Genomic DNA, 23,780 nt, shown 5'->3' with positions numbered 1-23,780 from the left:
CCATCCATGCCTCCACTCATCTGCTGCTTATGTCTTCATTCATGCCCTTGCTACTTCTAGACTGGACTTACTCTATGCATGCCGACTGGCCTCCCACATTCTAAACTGGAGGCCAGTTACCTAACTCACACCAAATCCCATTCACCCATCCTTGCTGTGTTTAGTGGTCAACACTACTCGCCAAGCAACACCACGATTTCAAAACTTGCATTCTTGTTTTCAATTCCTGTCATGGATGGCCCCTCCCACCTCTCCGAGATATCTGCTGGCCTCCAAGGCCTCTCCGATTTTAACTGTTCCAACATTGGCAACTGTGTCTTCAGCTGCAAGCTCAGAAATTGCCACCCTACACTTCTCTATTTTGCTTTACTCCTTTAAGATGTTCCTTAAAGTCTTTGGTCAGTCATTGGTCTTAACATCTCCTGGGCTCCGTCATAGTTTGTTTTAGAAGGCCTCCGTGAAGCACCTTGGGACATCTCATTATGTGCTATATGAATGTGTTGATGCAAATACGCACGGCCCAACCTAAAAAGGCGAGGTTACTTATAACGTGTTCAAAAGATTGAAAATGGTTATCACAAAAACAATAACCATTATTTCCAGAAATTCAGAACAGTTGTAACTACTGAGGAGGAACTGTTTTTCTCTTTTGAGCCAACTAATTCTTTCAATATGGTTTTCTACTTGTAGGACACAGTAAAAGCTTAGAGCTCAACATCAGCAAAACAAACATCCCATTCAGCTGCTTACTCATTCCTCAGTTATTCCACCTACAAATAAAACCGTCTCCAGGCACCTATTTCTTGACACACAATAAAGATCAATGGTCTCCCTATGATTATGGAAGGAGAGCAGAAAACAAAAAAAAAATACACCTCACATACTTCTATGCTTTTTAGAGCAATCTCAATTGAGAAAACTGCATGCCTTTTCAGCAACTACATAATCATTTGATTGAAAATTTTCTAAGTAGAGCCATTGGTTTATAGTAATTGAGTAAATAAAAGTCAATTTTTTACATAATCTTTAAAAATGTTTTTGAAATTGCATTCCACAATTCTGCAATCGAGTTGAAAATGACCAACTCTACTTCAGGTATAATGCTTGCTTAATTTATTCCTTCTCACAATACTTGCCAAATTTCAATAAATCCAAAGTCTCAAATGACTAACATAATCAGAGAGGATTTCCATGTCCACTTTGACATGTTTATATGTTCAACACCAGGAACCCTTTTTTTTGCATCTCAAAGCTCCCCTTCCAATTCATTTCGTTTCAAAATATCTAGATACTGGAAGGTGTTCATTACTATTAAAAATGGTTAAATATCAGTACGTACTTAATCTTAAGCAAAGAGAGTGATTTATTCGTTGAGGAGATCTCTCCAGTTTTATTTCTGTTAAGGTATACAGAAAAGCCATTGTTAGAACAGCCAAATTCCTTTGCAACCTAAAAAGAAAAACAAATTAAATGACAATTAGAATGCGAGAACTTCAGGACTTCATGCACGTTTGATCTAAATGTGCAGCTACCGACCCATATGTGGACTCTCTACCATTCTGGAGCTGTGACAATAAAACAAGAAACAAGAATCATCAAGCTAACACAGTGATACTCACTGAATCATACTAATCAGCCAATGTCCCAAACTCCTCCATCTACATTTTTGAGTACCTCCCGCCCAATAGCAGGACAAATCCACCAGAGACGGAGCAGTCACAGTGGTGCACACCACGGGAGGGGGTGGCTGTGGGAGTCCTCAAGAGTAACAACGGATCCCAAGAAAATTCATGGCATCCGATTAAATACAGGCACAAAAATCTCCTGTGGATCAGTCTCTCTCAGCTGATGAATCAGTACTCCTCTTTGTTGAGCACCATTTTGAAGAAACAGAGTGTAACAAGAGCAGTCTGTACTCTGGGTGGAGGACTTCTATGTGCATCACCAAGAGTGGTTTGGTAGCACCACCACAAAGCTGATGAATCAGAGGATGTAGTTGCCTAGACTGGGCCTGCAGCTGTGCTGAGAACACCGTGACAATGGAAAACCTATTTGACCATCAGTATTGGTAGGAATGACCAACGTACACAAGACCATAAGACATAGAAGCAGGCCATTCAGCCCATCACATTTGCTCCGCCATTCAATGATCTGATGTGATAGTCCTTAACTCTATTTTCTTGCCTTATCCCCAGAACCCTTGATCCCCTTACTGATTAAAAATCTACTTCAGCCGGAGTACATTCCAAGTGGAGATGAAGTTCCGTCTTCACAATGAGGACACCACAGATTGTGCTGCTTCACATTGCCAGGGATTCGGGTTTGATTCCCGGCTTGGGTCAATGTCTGTGCGGAGTCTGCACGCGTTTCCTCCGATGCTCCTGTTTCCTCCCACAAGTCCCGAAAGATGTGCTGTTAGGTGAATTGGACATTCTGAATTGTCCCTCAGTGAATCCAAACAGTTGCCGAAGTGCGGCAACTAGCGGCTTTTCACACTAACTTCATTGCAGTGTTAATATAAGCCTACTTGTGACAATAATAAAGATTCTTTTTATTTATTCACTCTTAGGTCAATAAGTGGTTCAGGGACACTTGCATCATACAAGTGCAATGTAATGACCACCTCCAAAAGAAAAAGTCTAACCACCTCACCGACATTCAATGACATTACCATCATTGAGTTCTCAACAGCCAGCAGTGAGAGTCATCATTGACCAGAAACTTATCTGAACCAGCTACATAAACGCCTTGAGTCATAGAATCCCTACAGTGCAGAAGGAGGCCATTCAGTCCATCGATTTTGCACCGACCCTCTGAAAGAGCACCCTACCTAAGCCAACTCCCCTGCCACATCCCAACCGTTATTTAGCATGGCCATCCAAATAACCTGCACATCCTTGGACTGTTTGGTGGTCAGGGGCTGAGAATTGTCTGACAAATGGCTCACCTCTTGATAGTCCAAAACCTTTCCACCAACTACAAGCCACAAGTCAAGAGCATGATGGAATACATTCCACTTGTCTGGGCAACTGCTGGCTCAACCAACAATCAAGAAACTTGACACCATACAGGACAAAGCAGCCACTTGACTGGCATTCCAAACATTCACTTCCTCCACTATTGGCGAGTGTGGCTCCAGTGCGTAGAGTCTCCAAGGTGCACAGCAGCAGTTTGTCAAAGTTCCGTCCACAAAATATTTCTAACCTGCAACCTCTACAACGAGAAAGAACAAGGGCAGCAGGCACCACACCTACAAATTCCCCTCGAAGTCTGTAGCTGGGTCAAAATTCTGGAACTCCCTTTCTAACAGCATTGTGGAAATGCCTTCATCCCACAAACTGCAGTGGTTCAAGGCAACAACTCACCTTGAGCAAGTTTCTCAAGGGAAATTAGAGATTGGCAATAAATGTTGGTCTTGCCAGTGCTGCCCGCATTTAGTGAATTAAAAAATCTTTCCTCACTTCCCCAACTTCCCGAGATCTGCACTTCAGAATTCAAATAGGGCAAGTCCCTTTCATTCAAAAGCAAATTAGACATTGCCTTATTTTGCATTGCTTTTCTTCTTTTTCAGCCCACTCTCAGGGCAGAATTTTTTAAAAAACAAAATAAGAAATACCAAATAATTAGTTTTCCATAAATCTAAATCTGAGATGAAGAATTTGGAGCTCCACAGAATGGGCCATGAAATGAGGGAAGGTGTGGGGAGGCAGATGTCCAAAAGACATCTTATTCTGTGAAGTTAATTCTCTTACTAATCTGTCTCATGGCTGCTTTGCAAGTTTGTAAAAATTAAATAAATAACTGAATTCAATACTTTTCCAATTTCTATTTTTGTTTCAAGTAGTGAGGTAATGTCTCAAAATAGCAAACACCCTCTGATAATCAACAGATAACATGATTAGAGAAGAATCTTGTAATTATATTTTATTTTTCTTTAAAAATGGCAAAATATTTTAGTCTCTCTTTCTTCCACTTCACCAACAGTACGAACTGGGGCAGGATTAAGAAGTCTATAAAGCAAGGTAGGTGTTGCAATAAAATATTTCTCTCCAGCAGTCCTATTTTTGATGCGCTGAAAAAAATCAAAGCCTAAACCACGAGGAGGAAAGGTTTTCTCTGTGTGCCATTAGTAGTAGAATTATTAATGCAAGATTACATAATATTATAATTATATATATATTTATATATATAATAAGAATCTTTATTGTCACAAGTGGGCTTACAGTAACACTGCAATGAAGTTACTGTGAAAATCCCCTAGTCGCCACATTCCGGCACCTATTAGGGTACACAGAGGGAGAATTCAGAATGTCCAAATTACTTAACAGCACGTCTTTTGGGACTAATGGGAGGAAACCAAAGCAGGCACAGGGAGAACGTGCAGACTCCGCACAGACAGTGACCCAGCCAGGAATCGACCCTGTGGCCCTGGCGCTGTGAAGCCACAGTGTGAACCACTGTGCTTCCGTGCTGCCCATTTATCGTTTTGCTACAAATGGAAATAAAAATTTCTTCAAGACTCCAAAGGTTTGGTCACAATTCTGAGCCTGGCCACTAAATTAGCAGTATCTACACTAAGTGGTCACGTGCATTATTTTCCATTAGAATAGAATATTTAACACAACTTTACACACATCCGGAATTCATTTCTGTGCTATTCTACAACACAATTTCTTAAAATGCAACGACTACTGATTGTAATCTGAATCAAAATAATAAAAGATTAGAATATTTTTTGAAGTTGCATTTTCCCAATCATCTTGCAGATTAGTTCTGACTTATTATTATATTTAGTTCATGTACCGATACCATGCCAAATGTAAAAACTGACTAATCTTGGCATGGCTTAAAAAGTTACAAAGACAATATTTTATTCAAAATTGCCATAATCTTAATTGTCTTTTCAGTGATCAATGTTAACTGACTTGGTGTGCATTTCCAACTTCTATTTTTATTTCAGGTATCCAGCATTTGCAGTTTTTTCTTTTTGTTTTGCAGCTTTAGATTGAAGGGATATGATGGAATGCACAATGTACTATATAATGGGAGGAGATTCGGACATCATCCTTTTCAAACAGGTGTCATGAAAGCTCTCTGCTGCTAAGTCAGGTCTGTGTTTTGGGTGACTGATCCTTCAAAGCCACAAATTGCCAAGTGCTGTTAACAGACACATCCCAAGATCAATTGGGCCAAGTTGCTGCTGAAATAATTTTGTAGATTGGCAGCTGCGCGCAAATGTCTTACTCCCTCCCCTTAGACTGGCTACCCGCTCATCATTTAGTTTTCTGTTTGCTCAGTTGTGAGTTATTAATGCGAATTCAGCCACAGATTTGCATGTTGGAAGTACAATTTCAAATGTGCAGACATGATCAAAATGGGGTATGTAGTTAAGACAGAAGAGGATTGAGAGAAAATACAAGACGACATTAATTGGCTTGCAGAATGAGCATGTAATTAACAAATTAATATCAAAAAGCATTAAATGTGAGGACATACAACTTGCTAAGTGTCTAAATGGAGTAGTGGAACAAAGGGGTCTTTTCTCTTTCTTTACTGTGGGATGTGGGCATTGCTAGCAAGGCCCTAGTTGCCTTTGAACTGACTGGCTCGCTAGCCATTTCAGAGGGCAGTTAAGAGTCAACCACGTTGCTGTGGGATTGGAGTCACATATAGGCCAGACCAGGTAAGGATGGCAGATTTCCTTTCCTGAAGGACATTAGTGAACCAGACTGTTTTATATAACAATTCAACATTTGTTGCAGTCACCATTTCTGAGCAGAGTTTTACATTCCAGCTTTGTAAATTGAACTTTCCACCAGCTGCCATGGGGGATCTGAACCCCTGTCCCCAAAGTGACCAGCTGGGTCTCTGGATTATAATCCAGGGACATTCCCACTACATCAACACCTCCCCCAATGATCTGAGAGTGCAGATACATAAACCACGACAAGAAAGAATGCAAATTAATAAAGGCTTTAAAAAAAGCAAACAATACATTGGGATTCATTTCCAGAGGGACAGAATCTAAAAGCAGAAAAGTCTCGTTGGGCTTGTACTGACAAGTGCTATGCAAGGTTCTGGCCCCCATATTATAAAAAAGACAGAGGCACAGTAAAAGTGCAAAGAGGATTTATGCGAATTATATCAGATCTGAAGGGTTATACCAACAGGAAGAATTGAACATAACATGCCTACGAATTAGAAGCCACTTGGCTGCTCAAGCCTGCTCTGTCATTCAGTATAATCGTCATAGAATCTACAGTGCAGAAGGAGGCCATTCGGCCCATCGAGTCTGTACCAGCCCTTGGAAAGAGCACCCTATCCCCGTGATCTGATTGCAACTTCAACTCCATATTCCCACCTACTTTGATAACCTTTCACCCCCTTGCTTATCAAGTATCTATCTCTGCCTTAAAAATATTCAACGGCTCTGCTTCCACCACCATCTGAGGAAGAATTCCAAAGACTCATGACCCTCAGAAAAAAATTCTCCAATTCTCTGGCTTAAATGAGTGACCCCTTATTTTTAAACTGTGGCCCCCAGTTCTAATATTTCCCAGAAGAGGAAACATCGTTTTCACATACATGCAGTCAAGGCCCCCCTCAGGATCTTGCGTGTCTCAACCAAATATATTTTCAATCAATAGATTGGGGCTCTTCGCTCTAGGAGAGAAAAATGAGGGTGACTTTATAGAGCACTGTAAGATATAGGTTAAAGCATAGAAAAGACTCACCACTTGCTGGCGAGATTAGAACAAGGGACTATAAACAGAAGGTAGTCACAAACCTTTTATGTAGTCGATGGAACAGCATTGATACAGTTGAGGGAAGATACATGAATGAAGAAAGGAATAGAAGGGTACATTGATAGCATTAGTTGAAGAAAGGTGGGAGGAGGTCTGTGCAGAGCATAAATATTGTCATGGACAAGCTGGACTGAATGGCTTGTTTCTGTGTTGTTAATTCTTTGTACTGTGATGCTTCAAGTAAGTTGGACATGCTAGATACAAAATACTACATATATAGTTATCAGCGCAACAAGTTATACAACAGTGTGTGGAATTGGGGTCCTAAAATCATGTAAGTGTTAGAAGGGAACAATAATTTACAAAGAAAATTCAATTATCAATAAAATGGCTGGTGAAAGTGACCTTATTCTTTAACTTAATACTTAACAAAAGTAAGAGAAAATGCTGGAAAATCTCAGCAAGTCTGACAGCATCTGTAGGGAGAGAAAAGAGCTAACTTTCGAATCCGATGACTCTTTGTCAAAGGATGACAAAGCTTGACAAAGAGTCATCGGACTCGAAACATTAGCTCTTTTCTCTCCCTACAGATGCTGCCAGACTTGCTGAGATTTTCCAGCATTTTCTCTTTTGTTTCAGATCCCAGCATCCTTAACAAAAGTACCCAAGTCAAAAAAATTTAACGGAAAAAATATAATATATTAAAGTGACGTTTTCAGAAACAAACTCCCCTTGTAGAAATTAGCTAACTTACCTTTTTCAGAAATTGGGCTCCTGTTTCTCGTTTCCCCACATTAATCCGTTTCATACCATGCGGTGACTGGATGCGGACAATCTAAGAAAAGGTTAAATAAATATTTTCATTCTTTTCATATCCATTTCAGCCATTCTTGCAGCTGCAAAGATATATTCTAACATGTCACAAGTGCAGAATAAAGGGTATGATGCACCATCCTATTAAAAAACATTCCCAAAATAGAGACATAACAAGAGTTTGAAACCTTCTTACAATTGTCAAATGCTGATATTATAAATAAAATGTGCTTCTTAAAAGTCTGAATAAATTCTTCCATGTACCCGGAATTGAATTCCAATGTTTTGCCACGGGCTGATGTAAGCCAACATAATTCTGTGACAATGCAGCTCCACTCAGTTTTTAATAATAGACGGTTGTCTGCAGCGTAAGCTTTTAAAGAACAAATAAAAGTACATGGCAATGTTGCAGCTACAATGCTTGACTAATAGGCTCCTCCCAAGGTAAACAGCTCAAATTTCAAGCCTTTTCCAAAATTGCGAATGTGTCAGTCCACACTGGATCATAAAAGGAGGGGCCCCTTCTTAAGTAATTCTGTATGATACTAAGAAGATCAAGAAGGTAGTGACAAGATCTGCAAAAACGTTCATCGGCTAAGGCACCAAAATCTGTAACCAGGGACTGGATTTGCCTTCAGAGACCATGGCTCCATAATTAGATCTCAAATGTTGCGGTACCACTGCTATAAGTTAAGCCAACGATCTGTGCTGCAGTCAGCGAGAGTTGGTCATCACCGAGAATTGTCCAGAAATGCCACGTGGCACCCCACAGCCAAGAAAAAAGAAATAAATCAGTCCGAATTTTGCATCAAGGGCAAGGATGGGACTAACAGCATCCGCAGCTAATCTGGAACAAATCGGACAGCATCATCCAGTCATCACATTTTCAAAGTTATGCGTCAAATCTGGAAGTGAGTTAATTTGCCCTGCTCAGCCAGACAGACTATGGTCCTATGTTACCTCACAGATAAACTCACTGAAATCCACAAAGGGTGTGAAATTACTGTACTTATCCATTAAACATGCCAGAAAATATTAGGGCTGGTACATGCAGGTGTATGGGATTTTCAAATGGCGTGCCAAACAAGGTTATTTATTGTTGGGAATTTTAAGAAAATATATCTTTATTTACTTGGATCTCTTTAATTCTGCTCTCAGTACCATATTTCTTTCCATTTTACTTTCTCACACATGAGACCCAGATCACGCAGTGATATTGTGCTGATAAGAATCACAAGTAACAGTACATTTGGGAGCTTTAACATAATGAAAATCAATCGCCATCACTTCATCACTGACTGTAAAATGTTACACAACTGTACTGGTAGGACAAACATGCCTGATATTGTGATTTTGTGCTGGTAGGACAAATATGCCTGACAGTGATTTTGTGCTGGTAGGACAAACATGCCTGATATTGTGATTTTGTGCATGGCAAGCAGCGGCTAAATACAATGAAATAAAAACTATGTTTTTCAGAAACATGTTAAAAGTGCATATGCACTATGCAGTGGGGACTTGGATTGCAGTGTTGCAAGATGATCCAAGTAAAATGGCAGTCCAAATTGTCATTAGTTAACCATTACCCAACAGTTGAAAGATCACAGGCAGACAGCAGCTGGGGAGCACATTTTGTTTAATAATGCATTGAATTCTGCATGTCCTGAATGAAAGCAAAGAAAGAGTAGCAAGTTAGGTTGCTGTCTGTCTGCACTGCTCTAAAATGGTTTCCATGTAGTAAGTAAAAATGAATTATTACAATGTTCTATCTCTTGCAACTTAAGTCTGTTATTCAGTGATTCAGCCACTCTATTATTGGGTTTGAATGTTTTAGGAAAAAACTAAGCTTACACTCAGGAAAATAATTCCTGTCCTATAATTCAATCTGTCAAAATCTTGCAATTCAACAGGTTGATAAGCAACTACAACAGAAAGATGCAGCAGCCCAATATTTAATATTGTACTCCCTGGCTTCTTGAATCACAAAAACAGTTTCACTCTCAGAATAACAGCCCAAATTTAATTTGATACAAATGTCATCAATTTTACACATTAATTGTTTTTCTTTGTTAGGTTGGTATCCAAGGGAGTGAGCCAAGCCATTCAATTCAAATATAAACATCTTTTCAGATTTGTTCAGTGTTCAATTAGCAGCTTTTCTTTGAATTCAACGGAGTTAATTAAATTTCTTTGGTCCCAGATACCTTCCAGCTATTTCACATTCCTCTAAATTCTTTGGAGAGAGAGGTGGCCAAGCCAGATTGCTCCATCGATGGTAAGAAACAAAAATCCACCACAGGAAAGAACAGATTACACTTGAGCACAGCAATCAAGTTTGTAATTTTCTACTTAATCGGAGAGATAGTTATGCTGAATAACTAAATTTGATACTATGTTTCAACGGTTTTGTTTTCCCTTTACTGTTAATGAATTTGTTTAAGTCATGGTCTAGTGTAGTATTATTCTGCTGCCTTCCAGACTTGAGAAGAGCAAAGGACACACGGTAAAACTGATAAATCCAAGTGGAGAATACCCTATTCAAATTCTGGAATGCTACTAATTTAGTATTTTGCTAGCTGAGCAAACAGAGATACTGAAAACATGTTCACCTGCAGGAGTGGTGGTCTGAGACACGAAGCCAAAAAAGTGTCTAAACTAAAGCAACTGAAAAATAATAAATTTAAAGCAGAATACTGTGGATGTTGGAAAAACTCAGCTGGCCTGGCAGCAACTGTGCAGAAAGAAACAGTTAACATTTCAAGTCCAAATTCAAATTCTCAGTAGTGGAGAGAGGAATAAATGTGATGGGGTTCATGGAGCAAAACAGAAGATTGGGGTGGACTGGAGGGAGAGAGAGGTTAGATGACAAAGCTATCATGGAACAGAAGATAAAGGATAAAGGGAGTGGTAATTAGTTCAGAGTAGGTGTTCATAGCAGAAAAAGAGGTCTTACATGATAACAAGATACATCCTTGGGGGGGGGGGGGGGGGAGAACAAACAAACCTACAGCATAGGAACTGGCTCTTCAGCCCTCCAGGCCTTTGCCGATCATGATGCCCAAACTATTAAAAATAAAACCCTTATTTGTTCCATATCCCTCTATTTCCTCCCAATTCATGTACCCATCCAGATGCCTCTTAATGGGGAACAAGACATTCAAATGGTCGACAGAGTTCATGGCCTGAAGTTGTTGAACCCAATGTTGAGTCCAACGGCTGCAAAGTGTATAATACAGTAGCACATCCAGAGAGGTGGTAACAACACAGCTTAAGGGCTTGGATGTGGAGATGCTGGTGTTGGACTGGGGTGAGCACAGTAAGAAGTCTTACAACACCAGGTTAAAGTCCAACAGGTTTGTTTCAAATCACTAGCTTTCGGAGCACTGCTCCTTCCTGAGGTGAATGAAGGAAGGAGCAGTGCTCCGAAAGCTAGTGATTTGAAACAAACCTGTTGGACTTTAACCTGGTGTTGTAAGGCTTCTTACTGTAAAGGCCTGGAGGCAGAGAGGGAATGGGTGACCACTGAGCAGTTCAAGAGAATGAGACAGGTAGAGCAGGAGTTCCTTGAGGGTCCAGCTCAGAAATAGTTTTTCCGTTTTGGAAGCTGGTGGGGGCTGCTGGTTCCTCAGAAGAGTGCAGTCAGAGCCAGGTCTGGGGCACAAGCGACTCGGCTGTACAAGGAGGGAGGAAGAGCAAAAGCGAAAGGGGATTCATTAGTTAGAGGAACAGACAGGCTTTTCTATGGCCAGACATGAATCCAGGATGGCATGTTGCCTCCTTGGTACCAGGATTAATGTCAATGTGGCTGCAAGACATTCTTCTGGGGAAGGTGAACAGCCAGAGATTGTGGCCCACATTGGTACCAATGAAGAGTTAGGTAGAAAATTAGCAAGCACCTCAAATGTAGCAATCGCCAGATTACACCACCAGCCACATGCAAGGAGTGGCACAGCGGTTAGCGCTGCTGCCTCACAGCACCAGGGACCTAGGTTCAATTCCAGACTCGGGTGACTGTGTGGAATTTGCACGTTCTCCAGTGTCTGTGTGGGTTTCCTCCCACATCCCAAAGATGTGCAGGATTGGTGGACTGGTTATGTTAAATTGCCCCTTAGTGTCCAGGGATGTGTAGTTTAAGTGGAGTTATGGGGATAAGGCAGGGGATTGGGCGTAGGCAAGGTTCTCTGGCTGAATGACCTCTTTCTACACTGTAGGGATTCTATAGTACAGAAATAGGAGGATAAGGCACACAAATGCATAAATGGAAAGATTCCTGGGACAGGCTCTGGGGGAGATGGCACCTGTACAAGCCAGACAGTTTGCACCTAAATAGAGCTGGGACTGAGATTCGTGCCAGACGTTTTGGCAGTGCTGCTGAGGGCTTTAAACTAATTCAGCAGGGGTGTGGGAACCAAGAGGAAATGTTAGAGGAATACCAGCATGCACAAAATATTTAGAGGGACAACACACTTGTATGGGGAATAATAATTTAATAGGTGAAGTCAGAGTAAGGGAGAAAACATCTAAATCAGGAATACTGTGCAAGTATGTGAAGGGATAGAGTATAGAAAATAAGGTTGGGGAAATTAGAGATACAGATTGCACTGTGGAAATATGTTGTTGTGGCAGTAATAGAGACTTGGCATTAAATATTCCTGGTACAAGGCGTTCAGAAAAGATAGGAAAGGAGATGGGGTAGTGGTATTGGTTAAGGAGAGCTTGCAGTGCTGGAGAAAGAGGATGCCTCAGAAGGTTCAAGGACATAATCAACTTGGCTGCAGATAAGGAAGAAAAAGGATGCAATTACATTACTCAGTGTAGTCTACAGACCACCAACTAGTGAGAAGGATGTAGAAGATCAAATCTGCAGGGAAAAGAAAGATGCAAACATTCTAGAGTAGTTATAATGGGTGACTTTAATTACCCAAATATAGACTGGGGCAGAGAGGAGTAAAAGTTCCTTGAATGTTCAGGAAAATTTTCTACAGCAGTACATGTTGAGTCCAACAAGAAAGGATGAACTGCTGGTTCCTGGCAACAAAATGGACCAAGTATGAATGGGGAACAATTGATCATTGTATCGTAAAGTTTAGAATGATGGTAGAAAAGGCAGTCAAAAAAGTAAATTAATTTGGGGGGGGGGCATTAATTCAATGGGGCAAGAATGGAGCTGAGCCAATTTTGACTGAAACGCAAGGTTGGCAGGAAAAACTGTAGGTGAACAATGGGCTACCTTCAAAACAGAAATGGTCTGGACGCAGTCAAGGTGTATTTCCTTAAAAGGGAACAGCAGGGCAAACAAATCCAGAGCACCCTGGATGAAAAAGGAGCCAGATATTAAAAGGAAAAGAAATGTGCGTACAACAGGTATAAGGTAGAAAATACAGTTGAGAACGAAGGTTCAGGTAGAAAAGAACATTAGAGAAGCAAAGAAAGATAATAAGAGAGACTGGCAGCCAACATGAAGGGGAACCCCAAAGTCTTCCAAAGGCATACAAATCATAAAAGGAGCAGGGACAATTATGGACCTAAAAGGGAATTTACACATGGAGGCAGGGGGCATGGCTGAGGCATTAAATGAATACTTTGCATCCATCTTTTTAAAAAAAAAATAAACATTTTATTGAGGTATTTTTGGTATTATAACAACACAATAAACAATGTACATGAAACTATAAACATAGTGCAAAAGCTGTCTCCCTCCCTTACGGTCCCACCATTATTAACCCCCTACTCTTAAGCTAAATTAACCCCCCCCCTTCTACTGACGATTAATTTTCCACGAAGAAGTCGACGATTGGCTGCCACCTCTGGGCAAACCCTAACAGTGGCCCTCTCAGGGCGAACTTGATTTTCTCCAAACAGAGAAAACTAGCCATGTCCGATAGCCAGGTCTCCGGCTTCGGGGGCTTCGAGTCCCTCCAAGCTAATAGTATCCGTCTCCGGGCTACCAGGGAAGCAAAGGCCAGAATGTCTGCCTCTTTCTCCTCCTGGATTCCTGGGTCTTCCGACACCCCAAAAATCGACACCTCTGGACTCAGTGCCACCCTTGTTTTTAACACAGTGGACATGACATCTGCAAATCCCTGCCAAAATCCCCCAAACTTCAGACATGCCCAGAACATGTGGACATGGTTCGCTGGTCCGCCCGCACATTTTGCGCACCGGTCTTCCACTCCAAAGAATCTGCTCATCCAGGCCACTGTCATGTGAGCCCAGTGAACAACCTTAAATTGTATCAGGCTGAACCTGGCACATGTTGCAGACATACTGACTCTACTCAAACACGTCCGTCCATAGACCATCCTCCATCTCTCCTCCCACTTGCGCTTCAGCTCTTCGGTCTGCGTCTCCTCTGACCCCATAAGTTCCTTATAAATGCCCGAGACGCTCCCTTCTCCTACCCACCCTCTGGAAACTACCCTGTCCTGAATCCCCCTTAGCGGTAGGAACGGGAAGGTTGACACCTGTTTACGTAGAAAGTCCTGCACCTGCAGATACCTAAATTTGTTTCTTCTCGCCAACCCAAACTTCTCCTTCAGCGCCCTCATGCTCGGAAAGCTCCCCTCGATAAACATATCCCCCATCCTCTCAATCCCTGCTCTCCGCCATATCCAGCACCCTCCATCCATTTTTCCCCGTGGCAAACCGGTGATTATTACAGATTGGTGACCAGACCGATGCTCCCTCTGCTCCCACATGTCTCCTCCATTGCCCCCAGACTCTCAGGGCCACCATCACCATGGGGCTGGTGGAGTACCGTGCCGGCAGGAACGGCAGAGGCGCAGTTACCAACGCCCCCAAACTGGTCCCCTTGCATAAAGCTGCCTCCATATGCTCCCATGTCGACCCCTCCCCCACCACGCACTTCCTGATCATGGCTATATTCGTCGCCCAGCAATAGTTACTAAAATTTGGCAGCACCAGCCCACCCTTTCCCCGACTCCGCTCAAGCATTACCTTCCTTACCCGCGGGGTCTTGCCCGCCCAAACAAAGCCACAGATCACTTTGTTGACCCGTTTAAAAAGGACCGCGGAATAAAGATGGGGAGGCATTGAAACACGAACTGGAATCTCGGGAGGGCCGTCATCTTCACCCTCCCAGCTAACGACAACGGGAGCACGTCCCATCTCCGAAAATCGTCCTTCATTTGGTCTACTAGCCGGGCCAGATTTAACTTATGCAGCCGGTCCCATTCCCGCGCCACTTGAATGCCTAGATACCTAAAGCTTCCCCCTACTAATCTAAACGACAGCTCCCACAATCACCTCTCCTGTCCCCTCGTCTGGATCACAAACATCTCACTTTTCCCCATATTTAGCTTATACCCCGAAAACCGGCCAAATTCCCCTAGAATCCTCATGATTTCTTCCATCCTCTCCAATGGGTCTGATACATACAGAAGCAGGTAGTCTGTATAGAGCGAGACTCTGCTCAGGCCCGCGCCCTGCCCCTCCCCCCACCACCAGCCCCTTGAAGCTCTCAGAGCAATTGCCAACTGCTCTATAGTAGCGCGAACAGTGGGGCGAGGGGGCATCCCTGACTCATCTCCAGGTGCAGTCTAAAATAGTCCGATGTTGCTCTATTTGTCCGTACACTTGCCACAGGAGCCTGATACAGCAACCTGACCCATTCAATAAAGCCCCACCCAAATCCGAACCATCCCAGTACCTCCCACAGATAATCCCATTCTACCCAATCAAAAGCCTTTGCATCCGTCTTTACCAAGGAGGTAGATGCTACCCAGGCATTGTCGACAGACAAGGAAACTCTGTCCCTAAAATAGTTCAAAATTGTTGACTAGACTGAAGGTACTGAAAGTTTTTTTTAAAATCTTTTTTATTGAGCTTTCATATTTTATATTGAACAAATAACAAATTATTAGAGAGGAAAAAAAAACACGCAAAAATTAACATGTATATTTACAGGTAAGCATCTTCGTAATAACAACTGTGGCCGCCCCCTTTAGCCAGCTTACATATTTTACATTCCCCAATATGGCCGAGGCACATGTTTATAGGCATTTATTTACAGTTTGGTTTTGGGCCTTAGCTAGCCATCAAACCCCCATAACGAACCCGTAGCCCTCCCCCCCCCCCCCCCCCCCCCGCTACCTTCCCCCGATTCCCGTCCATTTTCCCCTGATTCTTGGCCACCCGACTATTCTTCCTCTTGTACGTTGGCCACAAACAGGTCCCGGAACAGTTGCATGAATGGCTCCCACGTTCTGTGGAAGCCGTCGTCCGACCCTCGAATGGCGAATTTGATTTTCTCCATTTGGAGAGATTCCGAGAGGTCGGACAGCCAGTCTGCAGCTCTGGGCGGTCCTGCTGACCGCCAGCCAAACAGGATTCTACGGCGGGTGATCAGGGAGGCAAAGGCAAGGGCGTCCGCCCTCCTCCCCAGGAATAGATCTGGCTGGTCTGAAACCCTGAAGACCGCCACTATCGGGCATGGCTCCACCCTCACCCCCACCACTTTGGACATAGCCTCGAAGAAGGCTGTCCAGTACTCCACAAGTCTGGGGCAAGACCAGAACATGTGGGCGTGGTTGGCCGGGCCTCTTTGGCACCATTCACATCTGTCCTCCACCTCCGGGAAGAACCTACTCATATGGTTTCTCGTTAAGTGGGCTCTATGTACCACTTTTAGTTGCGTCAGGCTGAGCCTTGCGCACGTGGAGGTGGAGTTGACCCTATGCAGTGCTTCACTCCAGAGTCCCCACCCTATCTCAATCCCCAGGTCATCCTCCCATTTCATTCTTGTTGCGTCCAGTACGGTGTCGTCCCTTTCTACCAGTCGGTCATACATGTCACTACAGTTCCCTTTCTCTAGGATACTTGCGTCCAGTAGGTCTTCCAGTAGTGTCTGTCATGGTGGTTGTGGGTACGTCCTTGTCTCCTTTCGTAGGAAGTTTTTGAGCTGCAGGTACCGTAGCTCGTTCCCCCCAGCTAGCCGAAATTTCCCAGTCAGTTCGTCCAGTGTTGCGATCCTGTCGTCCATGTATAGGTCCCTGACTGTCAGTGTCCCCCCCGTCCTGCCTCTACCTTTTGAAGGTGGCGTCAGTCAGTGCTGGTGTGAACCTATGGTTGTTGCAGATGGGAGGCTTGTCCGACATTTTGGTCAGGCCAAATTGCTGTCGCAGTTGGTTCCAGAATTGGAGGGTGGCTGTAAGGTACTGAAAGTTGACATGGCACCGGAACCAGATGAGATGCATCAAAGGATACCAAAAGAAGTGAGAATGGAAAATGCAGGGGTGCTGGCCATAATCTTCCAGACTACCCTCAACTCAAGGACTGAGCACTGAAGAATCGCAAATGCTCCCTTATTCAAAAAAGGTTGGAAGAATAGCCCCAACAATAACACATCAGTCAGTTTCGCATCAGTGGTGTGCAAGCTTCTAGAAATAATTATTCGGGATAGAATTAGCAGTCACATGGAAAAACGTGGGTTGATTAGGAAGAGCACACATGGATTAGGGAAGGAGAAATTGTGTCTAACTAACTTGGAGTATTTTGAGAAAATAACAGAAAGAGTCAATAAGGGTAATGCTGTTGATGTGGTGTACATGGACTTTCAAAAGGCATTTGATGCAGTGCCACACAACAAACTTGTGAGAGAAGCTATAACTCATGGAGCAAAAGGGACAGTAACAAAGTGGATAGAAAACCGGCTGAATGATTGGAAGAATAAAGTAATGGTTAATGAATATTTTTTGGGCTGGAGGAAGGTTTGTAATGGCGTTCCCCAGGGATCAGAATTGAGACCCTTGCTTTTCCTGATATAAAAATATAATATACACACACACTAGTAGATCTTGGTGTGTAAAGGACAATTTCAAAGCTTGTGGGTTGTAAACACTGAAAAGGAACTTCAAAAGGATGTAGATAAGTTGCTGGAGTGGGCATTTAGGTGGAAGATGAAGTTCAATGCAGAGAAGTGCAAGGTGATGCATTTTGGTAGGAAGAACATGGGGCCAAGATATAAAATAAGGGGTAACATTTTTAAGGGAGTGCAGGAGCAGAGTGTATATGTGCATAGACCATTGAAGGTGGCAGGACAGGTGGAGAAAGCAATTGATAAAACTTATATTATTCTGGGCTTTATTAATAGGGGCATAGAGTACAAGAGCAAAGAGGTTATGCCAAATTTATACAAGACACTAGTTAGACCTCAGCTAGAGTATTGTGTAGAGTTCTGGGCACCACGCTAAAGGAGGGATGCGAATGCATTGGAGAGTGGAGAAGAGATTTACAAGAATGGATCCTGGATGAGAAACTTCAGTTCGGAGGATATATTGGAGGTAGGAAGAGTTCTCCTTTGAGGGAAGGCTAAGAGGAGATTTGATAGAGATGTTCAAAATTATGAGGGAGACTGAACAGAGTAGACAGAGAGAAACTGTTCCCACTCATAAAAGAGTCAAGAATGGGAGGGCACAGATTTTAAGTGATTTGCAAAAAAAACAAATAATTTTTCATATTCTCACAAGTGGGCTTGCATTTGTGATGCAAGAAAAAACTTTTCACACAATGAGTGTTTTGGGTCTGGAATGCGCAAGGGTATAGGGAAAGGCAGGGGAAAGGCAGTATAAGTCACAATGCTTGTTTGGAGAGCCAGCACAGATATGATGGACCAAAACGCCTCACTCTGGGCCTCAACAACTGTGATTCTATGAAGTGCCATTCCTCTATGTTATATATGAAAAATGATGGAAGCCTTTACTTGGTCTTCTCTGCCAACTGTGACTTTAAAGATGCAATCTTCCCATTGGCACAAATTTTAAAACTTCTAATCATGATAGCAACTGTTATGGTGACATCAGTTAAATGCACTTTTGTTCGAAATGCTTTGATGGTTCCATTAAAGAGTATAATTGCCTGATCAACATAGCATACAAATATGGTACTTACTAGGTAAAAGTGTGTCAACATTTGTCATAAGAGGTCCAAATAGATGAAACATTAACCTAATTAAATATTTAGTAAATAGTAGCTTGGCAATCAAGTGTACTTACACAAATCAACATTTTATGTCAGATAGTTTCATAGAGTAGAATCCCTACAGTGCAAGAGGAGTCCATTCAGCCCTTCAGGTCTGCACCAATCCCCCGAACGACCACTCTACGTAGGCCCAATCTGCCACCCTTTTCCTGTAACCCCACCCTAAGGGGCAATTTAGCATGGCCAATCCATCTAAACTGCACATCTTTTGACTGTGGAAGGAAACCGGAGCACCCAGGGGAAACCCACGCAGACGAGGGAAAATGTGTAAACTATGCAGTCACCCGGCGTCAGAGGCGAACTCAGGTTTCTGGTGCGGTGATACAGCAGTACTAACCACTGTGCTCCCCCTCTACGTTATTCTACATTTGCAAAACATTTTGTGCCATATCTTTCCTGGATTTTTGTTGCAAGAAATATTTACTTTACACACCCATTTTATAAAGGTAGATTAGTTTAAAGGTCTGTTACATACATTCATCCCTCAGCTGAAATTCAGTACATTACATCTAACCAACCTAGAGAAACAAAGGGTTTGTGCTGATAGCTTATATTTTAATTTGACCAATTCCCCAAAACAAAATAGCAGTGTATTAGAATGGGCTGGATATTGCAATCAACAGGATGATTCACTTAACTAGTGGCTCTTTAAATTAATTTAATTATGCACTAATCATCTGATCTTTATTATTGACTTCCTTGATATGACCTTTCGGGAAACACTGAATGGAACAACATCTTCTGTGAGGAGTTTAAGACTGAATGCGTCCGCACTGCAATGGCAAATTCATTGTAAACATATTTTTGCCAGAGCCAATTCATCTCCATTATTAACTGTGCTCAATAATCTTCACAACCAGCTCCCCAATAATGTCAATATTCAGTCTAAATATTCAAAAAAGGTTTTCCTTGTCTAAGGATGTGTATACTAAGAGAGGGTTCAGTCGATTGATTCTTGGGATGAGGTCATCCTATGAGGAGAGGAAGAATATAATGGGCCCCATCTCTCAGAGACTTCGCAGAATGAGGGATGATTTGATTGAAAGGTAAATTGTGTTTCTTTAAAGAGGGCTCGTCAGGGTAGATGCAGAGAGATCACTTCCCTTGGCTAGAGAGTCGAGAACTATGAGGTTACAGTCTCAGAATAAGGGGTCAGCCACTCAAGGCAGAGATGAGGAATTTCATCACTCGAAGGGTGATGAATCTTTGCAATTGTGTACCTAGGAGGGCTTTGGTCGTCAAGTTATTCAGCATGTTCAATACAGAGGCGGATCTAGTTTTGGGCACCAATGAGAATCAAGAGGTATGGGGATGCGGCAGGAAATTGAAGTTGATGTTGCTATCAGCTATGATCTTGCTGAAGAATGGAGCACGCTTGAGGGATTCTACATCCTACTCCTAAATCTTGTTAGTACATTTGACTTTTTAAAAAAAAGTAAGATTACCTGATCTCCACTAAGCAAAGACTATTTAATACATGCACCAACCATAAAACTTAGAAGACACCTTCATTTGCACAGTTTTTCATAATCTCGAGATATAAAGCATTTTACAGAGAATTAAGTACTTTTTAAAGCAGTCGCTGTTGTAACGTAGGAAGTGCAGCAGCCAATTTGTGCACGGCAAATTCCCACAAACAGCAAGGTGATAAATAACCAGTTAATCTGTTTTGTGAGATGTTGATTGAGGGATAAACATTGACATGGCCAGGACACTGGACATTACCTGCCTGTTCTTCAAAATAGTGCCATGGGGTCCTTTACATCCACTCAAGCAGGCAGATGGGGCCTCAGTTTAACATCTCATCTGAAAGATGCCACATCAAACAGTGCAGCACTCCCTCAGGACTGCAATGGGGTGTCACATAGGCGTTTGTGCTCAAACCCTGATGTGGGGCTTGAACCTGGAAGTTTGTGAATCAGAGGATAGAGTGCTCCCAACTGAGCCACAGCTGGAATTCAAAATCTTGGTGGTTGCATGTAATGCTCAGCTGCAAAATCGTACTTCCTATTGTCATGTTTTTGTCACATTTTTCTATTAGTATTTCATTATTAATTTTATGCCCGCTTTGATCACAGGAACTGGCTACATGCATAATTACACTGTCAGTGGCAGTGCTGGAGTGCCTGTGTTCCACATCTTCCAGCTTCTTAACTTTATTGCAGAGTCACTGCAACTCCATTTTCTGCTGCCCAGGTCGCAGTGTTTTGACTTTTTAAACCATAAATATAAAATCAGGGTATATGCGAAACCGAAAACATGACTCCTAAAACACCATCTGGTCTGCACTGTGTTGAAGACTCGCCAGCTAAAACTTTAACATGTTTATTCCCTCCATGGATGCTCTGAGTGTTTCCAGTAGGTTCATATTTTCTGCTACTGGATTCCATTTGTGCGCTTTGGGACATTTCCCCAACTTCCACTGACAACTACTCTTGATCTTGACATCATGAGTGCAAAGCTGCAGCATCTTGACTTATGCTTTTAACTTCCTTTTACTCAAACATTTTAAAATTAATTTCCCCCCCCCTTCTTCTAAGCCACACTGACAACACACACTAGTCTATCAGCTGGAGAAACAGGTTGCACTCAGCCATTTGTACTGTGCAGTCTAATGATAATTCAAAAATAAACTGCCTTTATTTGATATTTACCATTCCCATCCTAAAAACTGCAATGAGCTGGCAACTAAATCCAAAAATGACAATGTTTATTAATCTAGCACCTTTAAATTAAATGCCCCCAAAGAAAATCTTGATTGACCCTAAAATACATTATTCAGAATTTACAGTGCAGAAGGAGGCCGTTCAGCCCATCGAGTCTACACCAGCCTCAGAAAGAGCACCCTACCTAAGCCCATACCTCCACTCTATCTCCAGACCTCCACCCTATCCCCGTAACCCCACCTAACCTTTTTTTGGACACCAAGGGCAATTTAGCATGGCCAATCCACCTAACCTGCACATTTTTGGACTGTGGGAGGAAACCGGAGCACCCGGAGGAAACCCACACAAACACAGGGAGAATGTGCAAACAGTGACCCAAACCAGGAATTGAACCTGTGACCCTGGAGCTGTGAAGCAACCTGTGCTAACCGCTGTGCTACCGTGCTGCCCCTGATTAAGAGATACAAGGGTGGATGACAAAACACTGTCAAAGAGGCAGGAGCGTTGTAAAGAGGAAAAAGAGGCAGAGGTTCAAAGAAGGAAGTCTAGAACTTGGGGTCTTGAATGCACGACTACCTGTGTTAGAGCTATCAACACCAGATGGGTGTTCTAACCTCAAGAGGCTAGAATAGGAGTGCAGATAATTCATTACATAAACTCTGGATAATTGCCTTTATGCATATCCGGGATACGGTGAACGGATTTACTGAACTGTTATGGCTTCCAGTATGCCAATGCACATAGCACTTCAGATTGAAAGTAATTTCCCCACAACCTTTAGATTTGCAACCTCCTTCCAAATGCACAGGGCGCTACAAGCTTACTTTTGAATAAAAGAAGGTTGTTCTAATATAATCAGTGCATTCTTCTTCCTCTGGCTTACTTCCTCAAACCGTGCAGATACATTAAACTCCCTCGCCACCCAAAGTTGCTAACTCATGCTGGGGTATGAATCCACAGAGGGCAGCAGCACTCCAGCACCTTTGTTCAAGCCAATCCTCATGTTCATTTCCAAGAAGGCCGAGATCGGCTAACTTAGCAAAGACCAGGGATCCTAGCCGACATGACTCAGTACAAGTAGTCACCGAGCAATGAGATGAGGCTTCTAATTGCAATCCTACTGAATGATAAATTAAACTTTTTATAAAATTCTAATGGGCTAGAGGAGCAATTGTGAAAACTGGCATTAAAGAAAAACCCTTTAAGACCTATAACCCTGCAGTTAAATGTCACTATTGCTCAAAGTTTGACTTTACAGCAGTGTCTTAAGTTGCATTTTCCCCAGTTTTCAGCAGAGGCCGAAAATACAGGTTTGTCCACGTAGAACCTGGTGCCTCGTTCATACAAACAACTACTGACAGTATTCAAATGGAAAATGATTAGTTGGGCAATGACAGGGCTGCATTCTCCGGGACGGGAAGTTCAGAGGTGGTCAACATAATGGAGCAGTAACAATTCATGGAGAGCCTGACTTTAACCAACCCAGAGTGATCGCTTCAAGCTGGACAGAAAGGCAAAATGTGCTGTCCACGCATTCATGAGCTGTTCCAACGTTGCTGCAAACCATGTTGAAGGTTCTGTCGTGATTATATATATTTAAAAGCAGCAGAAGGAACCCCCACACACTTTCCCCACACAGCCCCTTACAGATCCCTGATTGAGGCCTGTTTTTTGGGGGGGGATCTTTACCCAATTTGCTGCCTCATTGCGCTGAACGCGGTAACAGTCGGGGACGCGGCTCCGTCCTGCCCGGGCCTGTCTCGGCTCTCACCGGGGACTGGGTTAACCCCCGCTCCCCGCTCCCTGTCCGGGGGGGGAACTGAGTGAACCCCCCCCGGGCTCCCTGTCCGGGGGAGAGTGGGGGGCAGGGACGGTCCGCCCGAGGGGAAGGGGGGGGGGGTAGTCAGGGGTGAGAAGCTGAGCCGTAGCGGTTACTCACGATGTTCTCCGCCATGTCGACCCTTTCCTCTCCTCCTCGCGAGCGGCCCCTCCGCCTTTTTACCGAAAACTCCCCTTCCAATTCCTCCGCGTGTCACCGGCAAACCTGTCCGACGCTGCGCGCCAGAGCCCAGTAAACAGATCCGCCGCACAAACCGTCCCCCACCCCCACAGCCCAGCACTGACACTGCACAGTCATTGCGGAAAAAAAACACAGCCTCTGACTTCCAGGTATCACACGCTGCATATGCACCTAAATTAATTACATTTTCCCAATCTATCCATAAATATTCTATAAAACAGAATATGTAACCACAGATCTTTAACACCCCCCCCCCTTTAATGAAATGGGCATGTGCTACATTAAGTAAAAAGGATGGGGACATCCCACCAATGGGCTAACGTCCTGTGCATTTGATAGATGGAATGTGGTCTGGTTAAAAAGTTGTGCCTATCTGGACAGCACAGTGGTTAGCACTGTTGCTTCACAGCACCAGGGACCTGGGTTCGATTCCCGGCTTGGGTCACTGTCTGTGCAGAGTCTGTTCATTCTCCCCGTGTCTGTGTGGGTTTATTCCGGGTGCTCCGGTTTCCTCCCACAAGTCCCGAAAGACGTGCC

The 23,780-nt window shown here is 43.1% G+C and overlaps 1 protein-coding gene across 1 annotated transcript in view; it reads right to left on the bottom strand.

Annotated features, from left to right (window-relative positions):
- nploc4 (NPL4 homolog, ubiquitin recognition factor) overlaps nt 1-23,319 on the bottom strand; it is a 97,825-nt gene extending 74,506 nt beyond the window's left edge. Inside the window, exons 1-3 of the mRNA XM_038776743.1 lie at nt 23,163-23,319; nt 7,501-7,581; nt 1,340-1,449 (exon numbers count right to left, since the gene is read on the bottom strand). Coding sequence (XP_038632671.1) covers nt 1,340-1,449; nt 7,501-7,581; nt 23,163-23,177 — 206 coding nt within the window. The 5' untranslated portion in view covers nt 23,178-23,319. The remainder of the gene's footprint in view (nt 1-1,339; nt 1,450-7,500; nt 7,582-23,162) is intronic.
- Between the last annotated feature and the right edge of the window lie 461 nt (nt 23,320-23,780).

The sequence above is a fragment of the Scyliorhinus canicula genome, chromosome 18 (genome assembly GCF_902713615.1).
Source record: "Scyliorhinus canicula chromosome 18, sScyCan1.1, whole genome shotgun sequence".
Lineage (NCBI taxonomy): Eukaryota > Metazoa > Chordata > Chondrichthyes > Carcharhiniformes > Scyliorhinidae > Scyliorhinus > Scyliorhinus canicula.
Note: the sequence above shows the minus strand (reverse complement) of the source record. Positions and strands in the feature narration are given on the sequence as shown.